At 46.8% G+C, this 15872-nt stretch overlaps 1 protein-coding gene across 2 annotated transcripts in view; it reads right to left on the bottom strand.

The window, feature by feature from the left end:
* LOC147672094 (E3 ubiquitin-protein ligase TRIM11-like) overlaps positions 1 to 15872 on the bottom strand; it is a 408949-nt gene that overhangs the window by 45547 nt on the left and 347530 nt on the right. For both annotated transcript variants that reach the window (XM_086948040.1, XM_086948039.1), the window contains exon 3: positions 2088 to 2318. In XM_086948040.1, coding sequence (XP_086804166.1) covers positions 2088 to 2318 — 231 coding nt within the window. The remainder of the gene's footprint in view (positions 1 to 2087; positions 2319 to 15872) is intronic.

The raw sequence follows: 15872 nt of genomic DNA, 5'->3' as shown, positions 1-15872 counted from the left end.
ACGCGCTCAGAAAGAGGAGGAGAGGACACTGTAGAGGGACTATGTATGGGCTGCCTGGGCCCTGATTGGACATTGGACTGTGCTTGTCATTGGTTGTTTGCAGATGTTTGCTGGTTTTTCCTTGTTGAACTGCATACTCCCAGGGTTGCATAGGAGATGTAGTCTTTGTTTGTATCTTCGCTGCTGTAGAATAAAGTAGAGGAAGAAGGCATAATCCTCGCCTCAGAGTCCTTAATAGAATTGAAACTTTTCCTTACGTTAGCTAGGAAATTTTTCATTATTCATATTTCGGTGTTTACCACCGCCCCCCCACCTTGCCCCTCCCCAGCGCTCCTGTCTGCCCTAGGGAACTTCCTCGACGGGCCGCGGTTGCCACTAATCATATTAAGGAACACAAGTTCCTGAGGTTCGACAAGTGGGTCGTACCTTCCCAGTAAAGGCTGCCTAGATTTGGAATAGGATACCGTCTGAATTGAGAGCCTTGACAGATTTGCGGAAATTCAGGAAAACCTTGAAGACCTGGCTGTTTCCAAAATAATGTAACACTGCACAGTCTTGGTTCTTTTTTCTACTGTGTATACAATTGCTGCTACAGTCAGGCTATCAGTCTGGTTATAGTGAGCTCTATAAATAATATAAATAAATAAATGTAAGACCTCGAGCACCGCAGCTTAATTACCATTTGGATAAACAGCACTGAACCTGATTAAAAAGCATGAGACCAAAGTATGTAGCCATATTTCACAATGTGACCTTTCTATGGGAAGATTCTTTCTTCATCTACGCACACAAGGTTTGTCGATAAATGTAAAGAAGGGGAGGCGGGACAGTGATAGCAGGATTGACCAAAACTGCACACACTGTAGTAATTATATGCAGTCTCAACCAGTGTTCACTCTATTTATTTAAATTCATTGATAATAGCATTATTAGTAATTTATCAAATGTGTTATCATGATATTTTAGTTTAAGAATAAAATGTAAATGTATTTATATTTTACACAGTTTTAACTCCATCGATGCTCATGACGAGCTCACGTCATGAGCCACGGTGCTCGTGTGCTCATGACGAGCTGAGCTCTTCATGACCGTTGGAACGCTCGCATGCTGGGCTAATTCCCTTGCTGTGCAAGCGTTCTACACAACCGGGTGTGGTCATGATGAGCTCAGCTCGTCATGAGCACACGACCACCGGGGCTCATGACGAGCTCAGCTCGTCATGAGCACCGGGGTGCTGCTCGCGCCTCCCCTCCCCCCAGCACATTGGGGGAAAATGGCCCGCAGGGAAGGGGTTAAGATTGTTTATTGTTGATCTCCATAGAAGATTTTTAGCAATAATCCATAACATTTTTAATGAGGTCACGCAATACAGCACACTGTGATATTCTGAATGGGGTCATGTGACAGCCCACTGTGAAATTCTGAATGGGGTCACGCGACACAGCACAGTGTGATATTCTGAATGAAGTCACGCGACACAGCAGTCTGATATTCTGAATGGGGTCATGTGACAGCACAGTGTGATATTCTGAATGGGTTTACGCGACACAGCACAGTGTGATATTCTGAATGAGGTCACATGATGCAGCACAGTGTGATATTCTGAATGAGGTCACGTGACACAGCGTAGTGTGATATTCTGAATGAGGTCACGAGACACAGCGAAGTGTGATATTCTGAATGGGGTCATGTGACACAGCGCAGTATAATATTCTGAATGGGGTCATGTGACACAGCGCAGTGTAATATTCTGAATGGGGTTATGTGACACAGCGCAGTGTGGTATTCTGAATGTGATCGTTTGACGTAGTACAGCTGTTCTTTATACCGTGTCAGTATACAAGGCTCCTCTACCCTGAATCAGTCTGTATATTGCGCATTGGGTCGTCAGTGCAGGCAGTTTTTCTGTTAGTTTAACTTGTCTGTATTGTTTTGTTGTTTGTTTGTTGGGTTGTCAGGCACAGGAGGTCAATGTAAATTAGCCTTGTCTGTTGGTCATACATGTTCTCCACTGACATTCAACGCCTCACACACCATATGAATGTAGTACTTCTGCATTGTCTTGTATTTTCCAAGTGGTGTCTCACCTTCAGGAGGTCCAATGCTGGCTCCTTGCATTTCTTCTCTAGATCTGTTATGAGAGCATTGAGAGAAGTAATTTGATTGGACAGTTTGGAGATATTTGCATTTTCTACCCTGGTAATCCTCTTCTCCATCTCCTCCAGTCTCTGGTTCAGCGTCTGCTCTTTATCCCTCAGGAGCTGGTGCAGCTGTTCAATCTCAGTCTCAATTTTCTGCTTCTCAGCTCTGACCTTGTTCTGTCAACATCAAAAAAATAATGGCTAGATTCTGGGAAGATTTCAATGAGCATCACCATATGTAGAGTCCGGGCTGGGCCCATTGGGCTCTGCACTGTCCCCCCACCTCCCCCACTGAACTGTGTACTGACCACCAACAGAGACCTCCATTCCAGATGAGCTATGCACTGCCCACCCACCTCCCCCACTGAGCAGTAAACTGTCCACCAGCACAGCCCCCCAGACCCCTTCTGAGCTGTATAATACCCAAGCACACAGACCCCCCCTGAGGTGTGTACTACTAACCCACTTAGCCCTCCACTGAGCTTGGCGCTGCCCACAATTGAAGCCCTCCACTGAGCTGGGCACTGCCACGGGTGCAGCCTTCCACGGAGGTGTGCACTGCACACCTGCATTCCCAAAGAGCAGTAATGACCCACCCATACAGATCCTCTCTAGGCTGCGCACTGCCCACACAGCACCTGCGGCATAGTGTTGTTCATTGCCCCCACACATCTCCCCGCTTAGCTCTGTACTATTCACCCACAGCAACTCCCCCACTGAGCTGTGCACTGCTCAATCCCTGAGTTCCTCAATCAATCTGCTCACTGAGGTGTTCACTGCTCACCAGACAGACCAGGTCTGTGCTGCGTACTGTCCATCCAGAAAGCACCCCACTGAGCTGTGCACTGCCCACCCAAACCTCCCTCTCACCAAGTACACTGGAACTGATTGATCATATCTGTGATAGTTCGAAGGAACTACATAAAAGTTTTACCTTTGATGGATGGAGCATCTAGACTTGGTTGACAAGCAAACTTTGGGGAGGGAGGCAGGTGCTGGAAATAGTTCTGGCGGTCCTCCTACCTTAAGTATTTCCAGGCAGGAGGACGGCCTTGTCCTTTTATTACTTTATATCCCTAACAATATCTGCATATCTTCTGTCAACTGTTTCACCCAAGATAGAGAGCCCGCCCCTTCCCATGCAAGATAGTCAAGAAAGGAGATGAATAAAATAAGAAATCTGATTATGGATCGCTTGAATCTGATGATAATGATACGTTTAAGGAGGATAATAGAAGAGATTGGACTAATGATAATTGATTTGCAATCTCAGTATCAGGCCGGACTTGAAGACCCGATCTTCTACCTTTCTCAGCTACTTAAAGACTGTGAGCGGAGCTGCAAAGGCTCATAAAACGTCTTAAAATGAAATTCATCCACAAATAATGGAGACATCTTTAGATCCGAATACAAGACCATTTGAGATTCAAACCCATCATAGAAACGTAGAGAACCTCCGTAATTTACGGTATGAGAACAGTCGCCACTGCTTTGCTCAGTAAGCCTTCTTCATTAGTTCTGTCCCTCAGTCCAAGAACACACTTGCTGATGCGCAGCCACAAAGATATCCAATCACCTCTGCTCAAGCAATCATTCAACTCATCAAATAACTGATGCTGTACAAACAATTGTGCAAGTGCATCTCACTCATTCTCAGGTAAATCCTAAGATGAGTGCACCGGGGGAGATTGAGGACAAGTTTTGTGGAAGCGTTCTGGGTGGTCTAGAGATTGTGTGTGAGCTGCTTGGAGATTCCCAAGTAAAGTGCGTTGACATAGTCGAGTCTGCTCGTGATAAGTGCCTGCGTGATGGCTCGACTGGTGCTCTGTGGCAGCCATTTGAAGATATTTAGGAGCAATCATAGGATGTGGAACAGGCAGTATTCACTGCATTCACTTGTGTTGTCATGCTGATGTTTTTATCCAGGGTGATCCCAAGGTTTCTGCCATGGTTTGGGTGGCGTTAATGTTGGTCCTAGCTCAGTTAGCATACAGGTGGTGTCCCATAGGGAGGTCTTGATTCTGAAGTCTTCAGGCAGTTGGTCCTCATCAAGTCTGCTACCATGGTCATGCAGTTGGTTCTATTGGTGTTCATGATGAGCGTCAGGAGCATGGGCTCCATCTCATCGGTATAGAAGATGATGTTCATGCCTAAGGATCGGATTGTGTCGGTTAGAGGTGTCATGCAGACATTAAAAAAGTTAAGGCTGAGGGACGATGCTTGGGGGACTCTGGGGATCTTGGGGCATATTACCAAGCAATAGCGATAATTATCGCTATTGCTTGGTTAGAGACAAAGATTTACCGCTGTGCTGCGGCGATTTTTACCGCAAATAAACCTTGGTATTACCAAGGTTTAACGCAAATGCGATAAAAATCGCCGCAAAGCATGAATATCGCTGAAAAGTCCGCAATATTCATGCATTGCCGAGCTAATGCTCTTAGCCATGTTATCCACCTCCCATTGTATAACATGGCTAAGAACTGCTCAGGGCAGGTGTTAGCTTTTGGAGATATTCGCGCTTAGCGCGAATATCTCCAAAAGTTGGTAATAGGAGATAGCGATGTTAGCGACTGTTTTCAGTCTCCAACATCTTGGTACGCCCACTTTGCATGTCATTAGTGATAAATATCACTGACATGCAAAGTGGGGCCCAAGATGGTCGTTATCTCCTACTAGCTGTCGCTAACTGGTGTTAGCGACAGCTAGGTAATAGGGAGATAATTTTATCTCCGCTTTCTTGGCTTTTAAAGCCAAAAAAGCGGAGATAAACCCCCCTTGATAATATGCCCCCTAGTTCCTGGATTCTTATGTGAAGGGTGGCAATCTGACTTTTTGGATTCTTCCTTTGAGGAAAGAGCAGATCCACTTGAGTGTGGGTCCTTGGATGCCGATCTTTTGGAGTCTTTTGAGGAGTATGTTGTGGGAGACAAAGTTGAATGCCACAGAGAGTTGAGCAGGATGAGGACCACTGTCTCTCCGCAATCTAGGATAGTTCCGATGTCGAAGGCTAGGATAGGGTGATGTTTGTGCTGTGGTTCTTTTCTGCATCCTGATTAAGTGTTGTCCAGCAGGTGGTGTAATTTGAGAAGAGTTGCTTGTTGATGGTGAAACAAGTGATATGCAGTTCCTGGAAGGAGTGGGCTAGAAGGCTGGTAAAGGGTGGCGGGGTGGGGAGGAGTAGGAGCGGGACAGCGGGTGCACCGGAAATCTCCAGGTAAGGGAAGAGAAGAGAGAGGGAGTGGGATAGCTTCTATAAGCAGCAAGGGCCCTCACACACCCCGAGAGGTGTCAAGCTTCGTCATAGGGCAGCTTCTTGTTGGGTCAGCGCAGCAATGCCCAACGGGCTCCACAGGGGGGCTCTATGCCGGAGGTCTTCTCAGTTTGTTGCTGTGGAGCCTTAGAAGTCGGGGCGTATGTGAGATGAGTAGAGGTGGGAGAAAAAGTGCGTCTAAAAATAGCTATGAGTGTCAAAAATAAATGTATTTGTTGGATACTGATGCTATGGTTTAAAACAACCAACTGTAAAAGTCATGGCTGGCGAGGATAATTACACCCGCTGCAGCTCAAAGTGATTTGTGAATAGTGGAAAAGGTCATATGGTCAACATGTTTCATGCCAAAGTTCTCCAGTAGGATTAATGGTATTTCATCAGGACTAGGGGATCCTCATCTACTCTAAAGGGGACGGTCAAAGGGTTTGTTAGAAGATTCCAACCCTAAGGTCAGGATTGGGGTCATAAGCCAGGGTTCAGGTGAAAGTGAGTGTAAAAAAACTGTCTACATTCTGGCAAAAACCTAGAAGGGGCTGTGGTGAGACCCCTGCATTGACGTCAGAAACACTCGCACACTGGCGAGGGCGAACAACTCAGTCTGAGGAGTTCCAGCACGTGGAAACTACCTACATCTGGACATCGAGGGGGATTGCTTGTTGAAGGCCTTCTCTATCACTTTGACTGGGTAGGGGTGTGGTTTCTTGAGAAAGGCGTTGATATGGGTGAATGTGGCACTGATCGTTTCTGCTCCCAGGTTCTAGATGTGGTGTGGGCAGGATCTGTGGGGATGGACTTCATAACTGTGTTTCCCCTGGTGAGAGAATTAAATTAGGTCTAGTGGTCATCTTAGTTGGTGATGGGCAGGCAGGTGATGATTGATTGATGTGCAAAGTTGCTGTTGATGCTTGCAATTTTGTTTTGGAAATAGTTTTATAGGCGTTTTTGGGAGAAGGTGATGCTGTGGACACTCTACTGAGCAGTACGTCTGCCCACCCACACAGCCCTCACTGAGCTGTACAATGTCGCCTGCCCACAAGCCTGATTGTGTACTGCCCACCCACACAGTTTAAGAAATTAAAACTAAAGCCCATGTGGTTTTTAATATATAAACAAAAATGACAATACAAAATAAAGCACATAATCACAATATAGCTACCAAAATAAAACATATATTACAACAAAATCACAAAATTATTCAAATTAGCAAAGAATCAGAAACATAAAACAATTAAACAAGGTGTACGGTGTCTCTAAGTGAGGAGGCACATAAACTTGAAGAACATAATTTTGCAGGGAACACTATCAATTTATATTTCCCCTAGCACACCTTACAGTGGCAGTATTGCAAATTGAACGAAATAGGCACTATTATGTGTGCCAGGGTGGTTGAAAACATACACAGCAGGTGGGGTTTTTCGGACTTCAGATAGAATGGGCGCGCTACCTAGTGTAAACGTGATGTTATGAAACAATAATGTTAGGGTTGTGATGCGTAAGGGCGAGCGGATAAGACCCCTTAACCGTTCCAATGTGGTTTATACTTCTAACTACAGAACAATAAATAACTACAATGCCCTCGCACACACAAAATGCAATATGACCATATAGTAGGCAAATTACAGCAAGATTCAAGTTATAGAGTTTGATTAAGACAATTGCAATCCAAAACTGTATGTTTAAGGAATCAGATGTAGATTTATTGGTTCCAAAAGCCAGCCGACACGTGTTTCGTCGCGTGGGAACAGTTTACTGCGACTCCTCAGGGCTGGGAAGGAAGCACAATAGTATAGGTATAGAGTGCTTACATTATATAAAAACATATGCACATGTACTTAGGCATTTAGGCTCTTTAACATTGAGTACATCTGTCGGTTGGTGACTATTGTGTCAGAGAAAAGAAGAAAGTATAGAAAGAAATGCTGTTGAGTTAATTTGCACAACCCATCATGTATTTCCATAAAACACCGCTCCTATGTAATGTGTGACGCTATTTTATCTGCATGAATGATTGTAAAGTTATTACACGTCACCTCACATTTTCTGAATGATTTCAGAAACAATTGTATGTTCAGCAAAAGTCATCTATTCACTGTCACAATCAGTGGGGTGTTTTTCACTTGTCCTCTATGACACACTGGTACTTTCAATCACCTTTTAAATACATACTACATTGAAAACTATTGAGCAGATTAAACTCATCTACTCGATCTTTACAATTCCGCGGACTCAATCTATGGTCCCAATTCATGACTCAACTCATGGTCAATTATCATAATAAAAACCTCTCATGCGTCCTTTTTATACAAAGGCATTTAATTTTACCAAGGATAACTCCTCTTTACACCTCTCGGATATCCAAGAGTATATCCGTGTCCGCCATTACTATGCGGGTTTTCGGTCTAGTCTTTCAGTTTAGGAAACTACTTAATTTCACTTTGTTTCCGGTCACATCACCGCATTCAGAAAACGGCGACCGGGAATTTTAGGAGGAGGGATAACACGCTTATGGTGAGTCTATCTCTTAACACGATACGTGATTAAATAACTTTGCCACGTGAAATATTGTCCAACAACAATTTCTAATACAGTGGTTTTAATCCCACTATTGTAGACTTTCCGGCATCGGGTTGCATAAACTATATCGTAAATTTGACCCAGCATCCCCTCCCGGTCTACGGCTTGATACACTCCATATCAAGGTATTTACAATTTATTTCTCCATTCCCAACCTGCTTTATAGTCTTAACTTTGAGCAATCCAAAAACCCGATACCACACTCACTTGTGTTTCATGTTTTTCTTGTCCTAGCTTCACTGATAATATCAATCCCAAATTAGATTTAGGATTATGAACATAAATAAACTTTTCGCTGGATTACTCACAGCTACGTTGAGTAACTCTACAAGACCCCTACCCCCTCCTTGTTCTTCGGTTTCTCGAGCTACTTCGGGATAACTGGACTTTTCTAACCACTGATATCCTGACTTATACTAGCATACATGTATCTTATAATCCATGTATAGGAGTGTACCACCACACCTGGGACCTCGTAGACTACAGAAACTCTCCTTCCTCCGATTCTTACAATACCAGTCTCTGGAAAGCTGGAACGGATATTGGTGTCTTCACTACGGTGAGAGGCTTTATTATCCAATTTTAGATGGTTCTGTCTGCGCATTTTGGCAGACGCACAAATGAATTTCTGGAAATAACCATCCAGGATATACACCTATGGGTGATTTTGGAGACAGTTTTTCTCTTCCCTGGCATTTCATCTCACTTGTACTTGCCATTCCCCCCCCCCTTTTTTTGTCAATTTCTCTATTTCAGCTATCAGACAGTATAATACTGTCAGTGGAGAAGTGTGGCTCAGGGGTTAGAGGCGGCAGACCTGGAGCTTGAGTTTCGGCCCTGGACCAGGGTTCAATTCCCCGCCTCGGCGGGTCTTGGGCTCAATAATCCCACAGACTCGATAATTCTCGCTCCGGTGCCTTCTCGACTCACGGGTTCACACTCTGCGACTCTGGGCAATAGCTTGCTTAATCTCCACATTGGCCCTTCGCGGCGGGATGCCTGGCTTTCACCTTGTGGATACCCTTCCAGGGCTATCTCACAGGGGAATACCAGGACGGGTTCCCTAAGCAAGCGCGGAGATGCCCCAGGGTAAGTCCTGCGCTATATAAGTTTCATACATGTACATGTACATAGCGACCGAGGCAGACGTGTCTTCAGTGGTCGAAAACATGTCAACCCCTGTTGCACTACGGGGTTCTTTTCAGGACAAAAACATAGGGCACACGTGTAGAGGGACATTTTCCTGGTATGTTAGATGTCAACCTGTTCCAGAGGTGTATTAGTAAGATTACTTTAATTACCCTGAGCGATAAAACAGGGGTTACTTACTCGGCAGGAAAAATGATGAGTAATGGAAAGAATAAAACAAATCCTCACTTTCCTGAACCCAGCTGGCCAGCTGGCCAGTGTTCCGACCAGAGTTGGAGAACCGAATGATCCTGATAAGAGTCAGCCGCGGAGGTCTGACAGACAGTAGCAGACCGTCACTGGCATAAGTGATCAATTCATTCCCCGGTTATCTTCATTACTCCGAGTCCTAGTCTTCCTCGCCACAGTAATTACTAATGTGCATTCTGCTCCTACAGAAACACCAAGCAAAAGTTATCATACTAGCCTCCCTATCCCTCCAATATGGCCCCCAGTGGCCACCACCAATCACATAAAAGGATACAAGATCCACACCACGACCTATAAACCAAAGCTGTATACATGAAGCCACAACAGAGGGACGGGAGGGAAGGGAAACTATACTGTGGCAAGGAAGACTAGGACTCTGAGTAATGAAGATTACCGGTAAGTAACCGGGGCATTACCTCCTCGTCTGTCTTCCACGCCACAGTAATTTCTAATGAGCAGATACCAAAGCAATATCAGCTTCATGGATAGGAAACACAGCCCACACACGGAGGGCAGCACAACAAAAAACGCCAGTGACAACAAAGGAGAGAGACACACATCTCAAGAAACCAATGAGTACTGAACCAAAGAGGCAAAGAGGCAAAGGCAACGGAAGCACCAATCCCAAGTTGGTAATGAGAAAAGAAGGCATGAGGGGAAGACCAAGTGGCTGTTCCGCAAAATCCCCCATGGAAACAACCTGGTATAGAGGCAAGATGGCGGCCGTGGTGTGGGCTGTGTGAGCATCTCTGTCCACTCCCCCGGGTTCTCTGCTGGTCAAGCAACGTCGGAGGGTCGGAGCGGGCCACAGCGTCTCACCGCAAAAAGTGAGCGGAAATGTAATTGCTGTCTTCGGCGTTGTGGGAAGGCTTCGCACCGAAAGGAGGGGAAAGGAAAGGAAGGCAGCAACAGCATTTTCTCCTCTGTTCGGGCGGTTTGGCTCATGGTGGGAGTGGAGGATAGAGCACCCCGCTGCGCCTGAATGAGGGCGTGAACTTGATCGAACTGAGCCGAGCCGATTGAGCAGATTGAGCCGAGCACGAGTAATGCTCGGTAGCCGCGTTTGGTAACGCTTGTGCCGCTGGCTATACGAACATCAGGCGGAATGGATTAAAACCTCTCCCTGGAAGCACAGGATACTGGAGAAAGGTGAATGGAGCATGTTGTCCCTGATTAGAGGCTAAAACGAGCGAGCAAGCGACTGAACCAAAGTGGGAGACAAAGAAACATCGTACTTTGTTAACACTGTACCTTGAGGGCGCTCCCTGAAGCCCGCGGTCTCAGAGTGCTGTTTGGCTGTTGGCTGTTCGGCGTTTGGAGGAATTCGGAGGATTCGGCCGTAATAATTGTGCACCAATGTTTGGACCGTTGTTTCTATTGCACAACAAGAAAAGTCTTCTGTGGCTGCCCATATTCCACTTTTGCTACAGCCTACCGGTGGTTCGCGGTCGTGGGGGTCCTGCAAGACGAGGGAAAATGCCACCGAATGGTCCGACTAAGCCGACTGAGACGCCAAAAGTTACCACGCGGAGTGGGAAGAGCAGAGAAAAACCGGCTACTGAAGGTTCTGAGAGCCCAGCTTCACCCAAGGACCCCACACTGACCGGTGAGACTTTTTATAACACTGATAACACTGAAATCAATAATCCCACAATAATAAAAGCAAAAAAAGGTGGAGACAGTAGGGGTAAAACGGGACCCGTAGCGCGAGTGGGTAAGCAAGGAGGCACTGCCGGGTTGGGGATACAGACTCTCCCTGCTATGTTCAAGCGGCAGAACGCCCGCAACATTGTATCTGGACCACTGACTGAGCTAATTGAGGGTGAGAATGAAAGTACGGTGTCTACTGCAGTGACCTCCTCAGACGCTTTAATATTTGCAGAGGAGCCTACCGCTGAAGCATTAAGACAAATGGCTCAATCAAAAGATATGAATATAGACTCGGAGCAACGTTGTGCTGACTGGTCTGAGTTAACACATGAGAATCAAACTATGGAAACAGGAGCCTTAATGGCTACAGATGAAAATATTAGAGAGTGTCATGATAATTTAATTGCTGAAAGAGAATTTTCTGATATATGTGGTCAGATGCAGGTTGGTGTAGTCCCAAATGATATGAGTGAACACTTTTACTCACTGTCTGAGGCCTCGCAGGAAGAGGAGTCGAATGCCACTTATGATTCTGATGAAGGAAGTGCAGTGAGTAGCTCCGAAGGTGACTCAAGAGCAAGTATGAACTCTCCAAATGTGACGGCTACCACTGTCAAACGGCGAAGGAAGAAGAAAAGATCCTCGCAAGAATATTTTACTCCTCCGGGGGAAAATCTGAATCTGGTAGAAGCTACGACGGGGTGTGAAAATGGAGTTAATGGCACTCATCCACAGGCAATAGCTACGCAGTTAACAAATGATTCACCACAGGAAATTACTTTAGCGACAATATATGAGACTATGATGAACCATAGAAGTGAGAGTAAGGCGGAGAACGCACGCATGCAGGCAACATGCAGCAAAGTAAAAAATGCTGTGAGACGAGCAATTAAAATTGGGACTGAAACGGCTGAAAGGGTCACCGAAGCAGAGGCTCGTATATCTGCCCTTGAAGATCAAGCGACCATACAAACAAGCATTTACAATGCAACGGTCTCGCCTTTGCAAAAGTTAGAGCTATTGGCATTGTAAATGACAAAATTGTTATTTATGTGTTTGTTTTGAAAACAGATAAATAAATGGCACTGTCATTTACAATGCCAATAGCTTAATCTCTCGCAAATGTGAGACCTATTGCATTTGCACCCACACAGAGCCACACACACACACACATCGAGCCACACACACACACACAGAGCCACACACACACACAGAGACACACACACAGAGCCACAAACAAACACATACAGAGCGCCACATACACACACACACAGCGCCACACACACACACAATGCCACACACACACACAGCGCCACACACACACACACACAGCGACACACACAGAGCACCAGGTGTGAGGGTGAGGGGGTGTGAGAGTGATTGAGGGTGAGTGTGAGGGTGAGAGGGTGAGGGAGGGTGTGAGAGGGTGAGGGAGGGTGCGTGAGAGTTAGAGGGTGAGGGAGGGTGTGTGAGGGTGAGAGGGTGTGTGAGGGTGAGAGGGTGTGTGAGGGTGAGGGGGTGTGTGAGGGTGAGGGGGTGTGTGTGAGGGTGAGGGGGGGTGTGATGGAGGGGTGTGAGAGTGAGGGGGTGTGAGGGTGAGGGGCTGTAAGGGTGAGGGTGGGTGAGGGAGGGTGAGGGGTGTGAGGATGAGGGGGGGTGAGGGGTGTGGGGGTGTGAGGGTGTGAGGGGTTTGTGAGGGTGAGGGGTGTGAGGGTGAGAGGGCGAGTGAGGGCGAGAGGGTGTGTGAGGGTGTGTGAGGGCGAGTGAGGGTGAGGGGTGTGTGAAGGCGAGGGGGTGTGTGATAGTGAGGGGGTGTGAGATAGTGAGGGGGTGTGAGGGTGAGGGGGTGTGAGTGTGAGGGGGTCTGAGGGTGAGGGGGTCTGAGGGTGAGGGGGTCTGAGGGTGAGGTGGTGTGAGGGTGAGGGGGTGTGATGGGGAGGCGAGGGTGAGGGGGTATGAGGGTGAGGGAGTGAGGGGTGTGAAAGGGTGTGAAGGGGTGGGGGTGAGGGTGTGAAGGGGTGTGAGGGTGAGGGTGTGTGAAGGTGAGGCTTTGTGACGGTGAGGCTTTGTGAGGGGGTGTAAGGGTGAGGGTCTGTGAGGGTGAGGGTGTGTGAGTGTGAGGGTGTGTGTGGGTGAGGGTGTGTGAGTGGGGGTGAGGGTGTACGGGGAGGGTGTGAGGGCGTATGAGGGTGAGTGGGTGAGGGTGTGTGAGGGTGAGGGTGTGTGAGGTGGTGTGATGGTGCGGGGGTGTGAGGGTGAGGCATCCTATGAATTATGTTACAAATAGGTCATCACTAGAGACCACATCTGAAAGTAGTGTGTGATTTTCAGAATACCAGGATGCTGATGTAAAGCAAGCAACCACCAGCAGCGTTCTCAAAAGACCCTTTGTACATTCTCAGTTCATAGCCTACAAAAAATGTGCAATATTGTATGGCCATTACAAGTGATGGAGAAAGCAGATTTGGAGCATGTTGGCTTCGGCAGCAGAACTGTTGGTCATTCCGATTTCATAAACATCTCCTAAAATTCCACTCAAACTATATTGTTTAAAACATCAATCTCAATGTATTACATTTAAAAGCAAACGAGAACGCTTGGCCATTGCACTGTGCACTGAGCTAAAATGTCAGTGTATGCATCAAAATGCAGCAGTTTACCAATGGATAAAATAACCTTTGAAGTACATAGTTCACTTTAGGCGCATGCCCAGGTGTCCCTACACAAGTTTCATTGTCACTTCACTTTAGCAAGCATGGTATACACTGGATCAGGGAAATCACACTGGGTGCCTTGAGTCCCTTTTTCTAAGCACTGCGCTCCTACGTGACGTCCTGTCGCTCGCTCTAATACAACAACGTCCATGGGGCTTTAAGTGGGCCGGGTCCTACAGGCACTGGCACCAGCACTGGCAGTTCTAAAAAGCAGGTGCCGAGACGCATCTCTAGCGGGCTCTCCATTTTGCCTTCTCCATCAGGGTGGTAAAAAAAATCGTAACTCTGTAGCAGTGCCACCCTTCACTGCCTCTGATGTAACTTCAAAGAGGCTGGTTCTAGTTCTTGCTCAATCTCATCACTTCAGAACTGAAGCATTTTGAATATTCTATACAACGAAGCCATTGTTGTGTCTTATTTGTCTTATGCGCCTAACAACCGTTGGTAAAGTCAATAGTCCTGCTTCTTGTAAGTGCAATGTTACATGTTGTATTACACATCTGGATACAATGACAGAAGAGGCAATATACCAGTCGGGCGGCACACTATGCAAAACACAGATTTTTATCTGAAATGTTTTAGCCACGCCATTAATTACATCGATAACGCCCTTTTGAGAGACTACCCAGTTTTTTCATCCCACTTAAACCCCTGAACGTCCAGTCCTGCCCAGTCAGGGACGAAGCTATCCCTAGTGCATCAGGTATTGTGGCACAGGGCCCCAGAGATGTGAGGAGCCCATTGCATCCATAGTCTGTCCGTCTTCTATTATCGATGGCGATGGCGGGCCAATTCGCATAGCACCGCTGTGCTTCAGTGACATAAATGAACAGAAGAGAAACTTACTCCTCGGGGTAGTCCGAGGGTGCTCCCTCCTTCACCACAATGCACCCCAGCGATTCTCGGGTGAAAGGTCAGCTCAGCAGACTCGATGTATCGAGAGAGAGAAAAGAAAATCCAACTTTCAATGTCAACCCCTCAGAGCTTCTCCCGTCTCTACCTTGATCTCTCCGTTTATTTTGGAATCCCCTGTAGTGCTTTGAAGCGCCCTGCAAGCAGCCATGAAGCATGACTGTATCGTGGGTATTGAAAAATTGTTTAGCCTTAGCTGTTAGCCAACGACGTGACAACATTTGACACTCGCTTTTAGAAAAACAGTGTATTTCTAAAGCTATTTCCAGAAATAAGCTCGGGGAAGTTATACCTTTCTTACCGCAGATATATTCAGAGTAAAGCCACGAATCATGTGCCAAATGTCACCGGAAGTCACAATGAGACAAAATAGAAAGAAACACGTGCCCCGTTATCCGATAAGTTTAGTACCTGGCTGCTTCTGTGAAAACTTATTTCACAGATGCCGGTAGCCTACGGTCGCAGGCCTGGGGTGAATCTCACGTTAGCGTGGAGGGTTTTTAACTTGAGAATACGACCTTTCATTAATTTGCTTCCTTTGCCCTACCCCCTCCTCCAGAGTACAGAGAGTAGATCGGAAACAGTTCATGATGGCCTATGACCTACTGGAAACTGCTGCGCGTGTAAAGCGCCCTAATGCCTTCGGGTCGAGTAAGCGCTACATAAAACTGCAAAAAAGGGCAAAAATATTCACTCCAGTCCCGCTCCCTTCCCCTCTCTCTTCTAAAGCACCCTCGGTGCCTGCTGTAAATTAACTGTTAAGTGCCAGAGTCGCCAGCGGCAGTTTCTGCCCCCAAGAATCTCCACCGGCCGACCTGAGAAATGCCCGATAGAACAAGAATAAACGTTACGTAGGCACTGGTGGCACTTGGAATAAAATGTGATATAAAAATGGCCGAGCTCGTTGGCAATGCCAAGAACTAAGCGGGACACAACAGAAGGACACTTCTGGAGCAGAGTGAGGTGCTCAGTTGTCCAGACACCAGTCAGAAAGTGTAGATGTATATTCCCTGCTGCAGGAGCAGTTCACAGATCTGCCCAGCGAGGGGACACTAATCTGACTACCAAACAAAGAGACCGGTGGACCCTACAGACCCGGCAGCGCAGGGTGTTTCTCAAACAACAAGCACAGCTTCATACCACACTGAAAAAGAGGCCACTGGTGCGAATAAAGCGGGGCTTACCTGAATGAAGCTCCCCTCTGCCGGG

Source organism: Lissotriton vulgaris, unplaced genomic scaffold, assembly GCF_964263255.1.
Source record: "Lissotriton vulgaris unplaced genomic scaffold, aLisVul1.2 SCAFFOLD_744, whole genome shotgun sequence".
Lineage (NCBI taxonomy): Eukaryota > Metazoa > Chordata > Amphibia > Caudata > Salamandridae > Lissotriton > Lissotriton vulgaris.
Note: the sequence above shows the minus strand (reverse complement) of the source record. Positions and strands in the feature narration are given on the sequence as shown.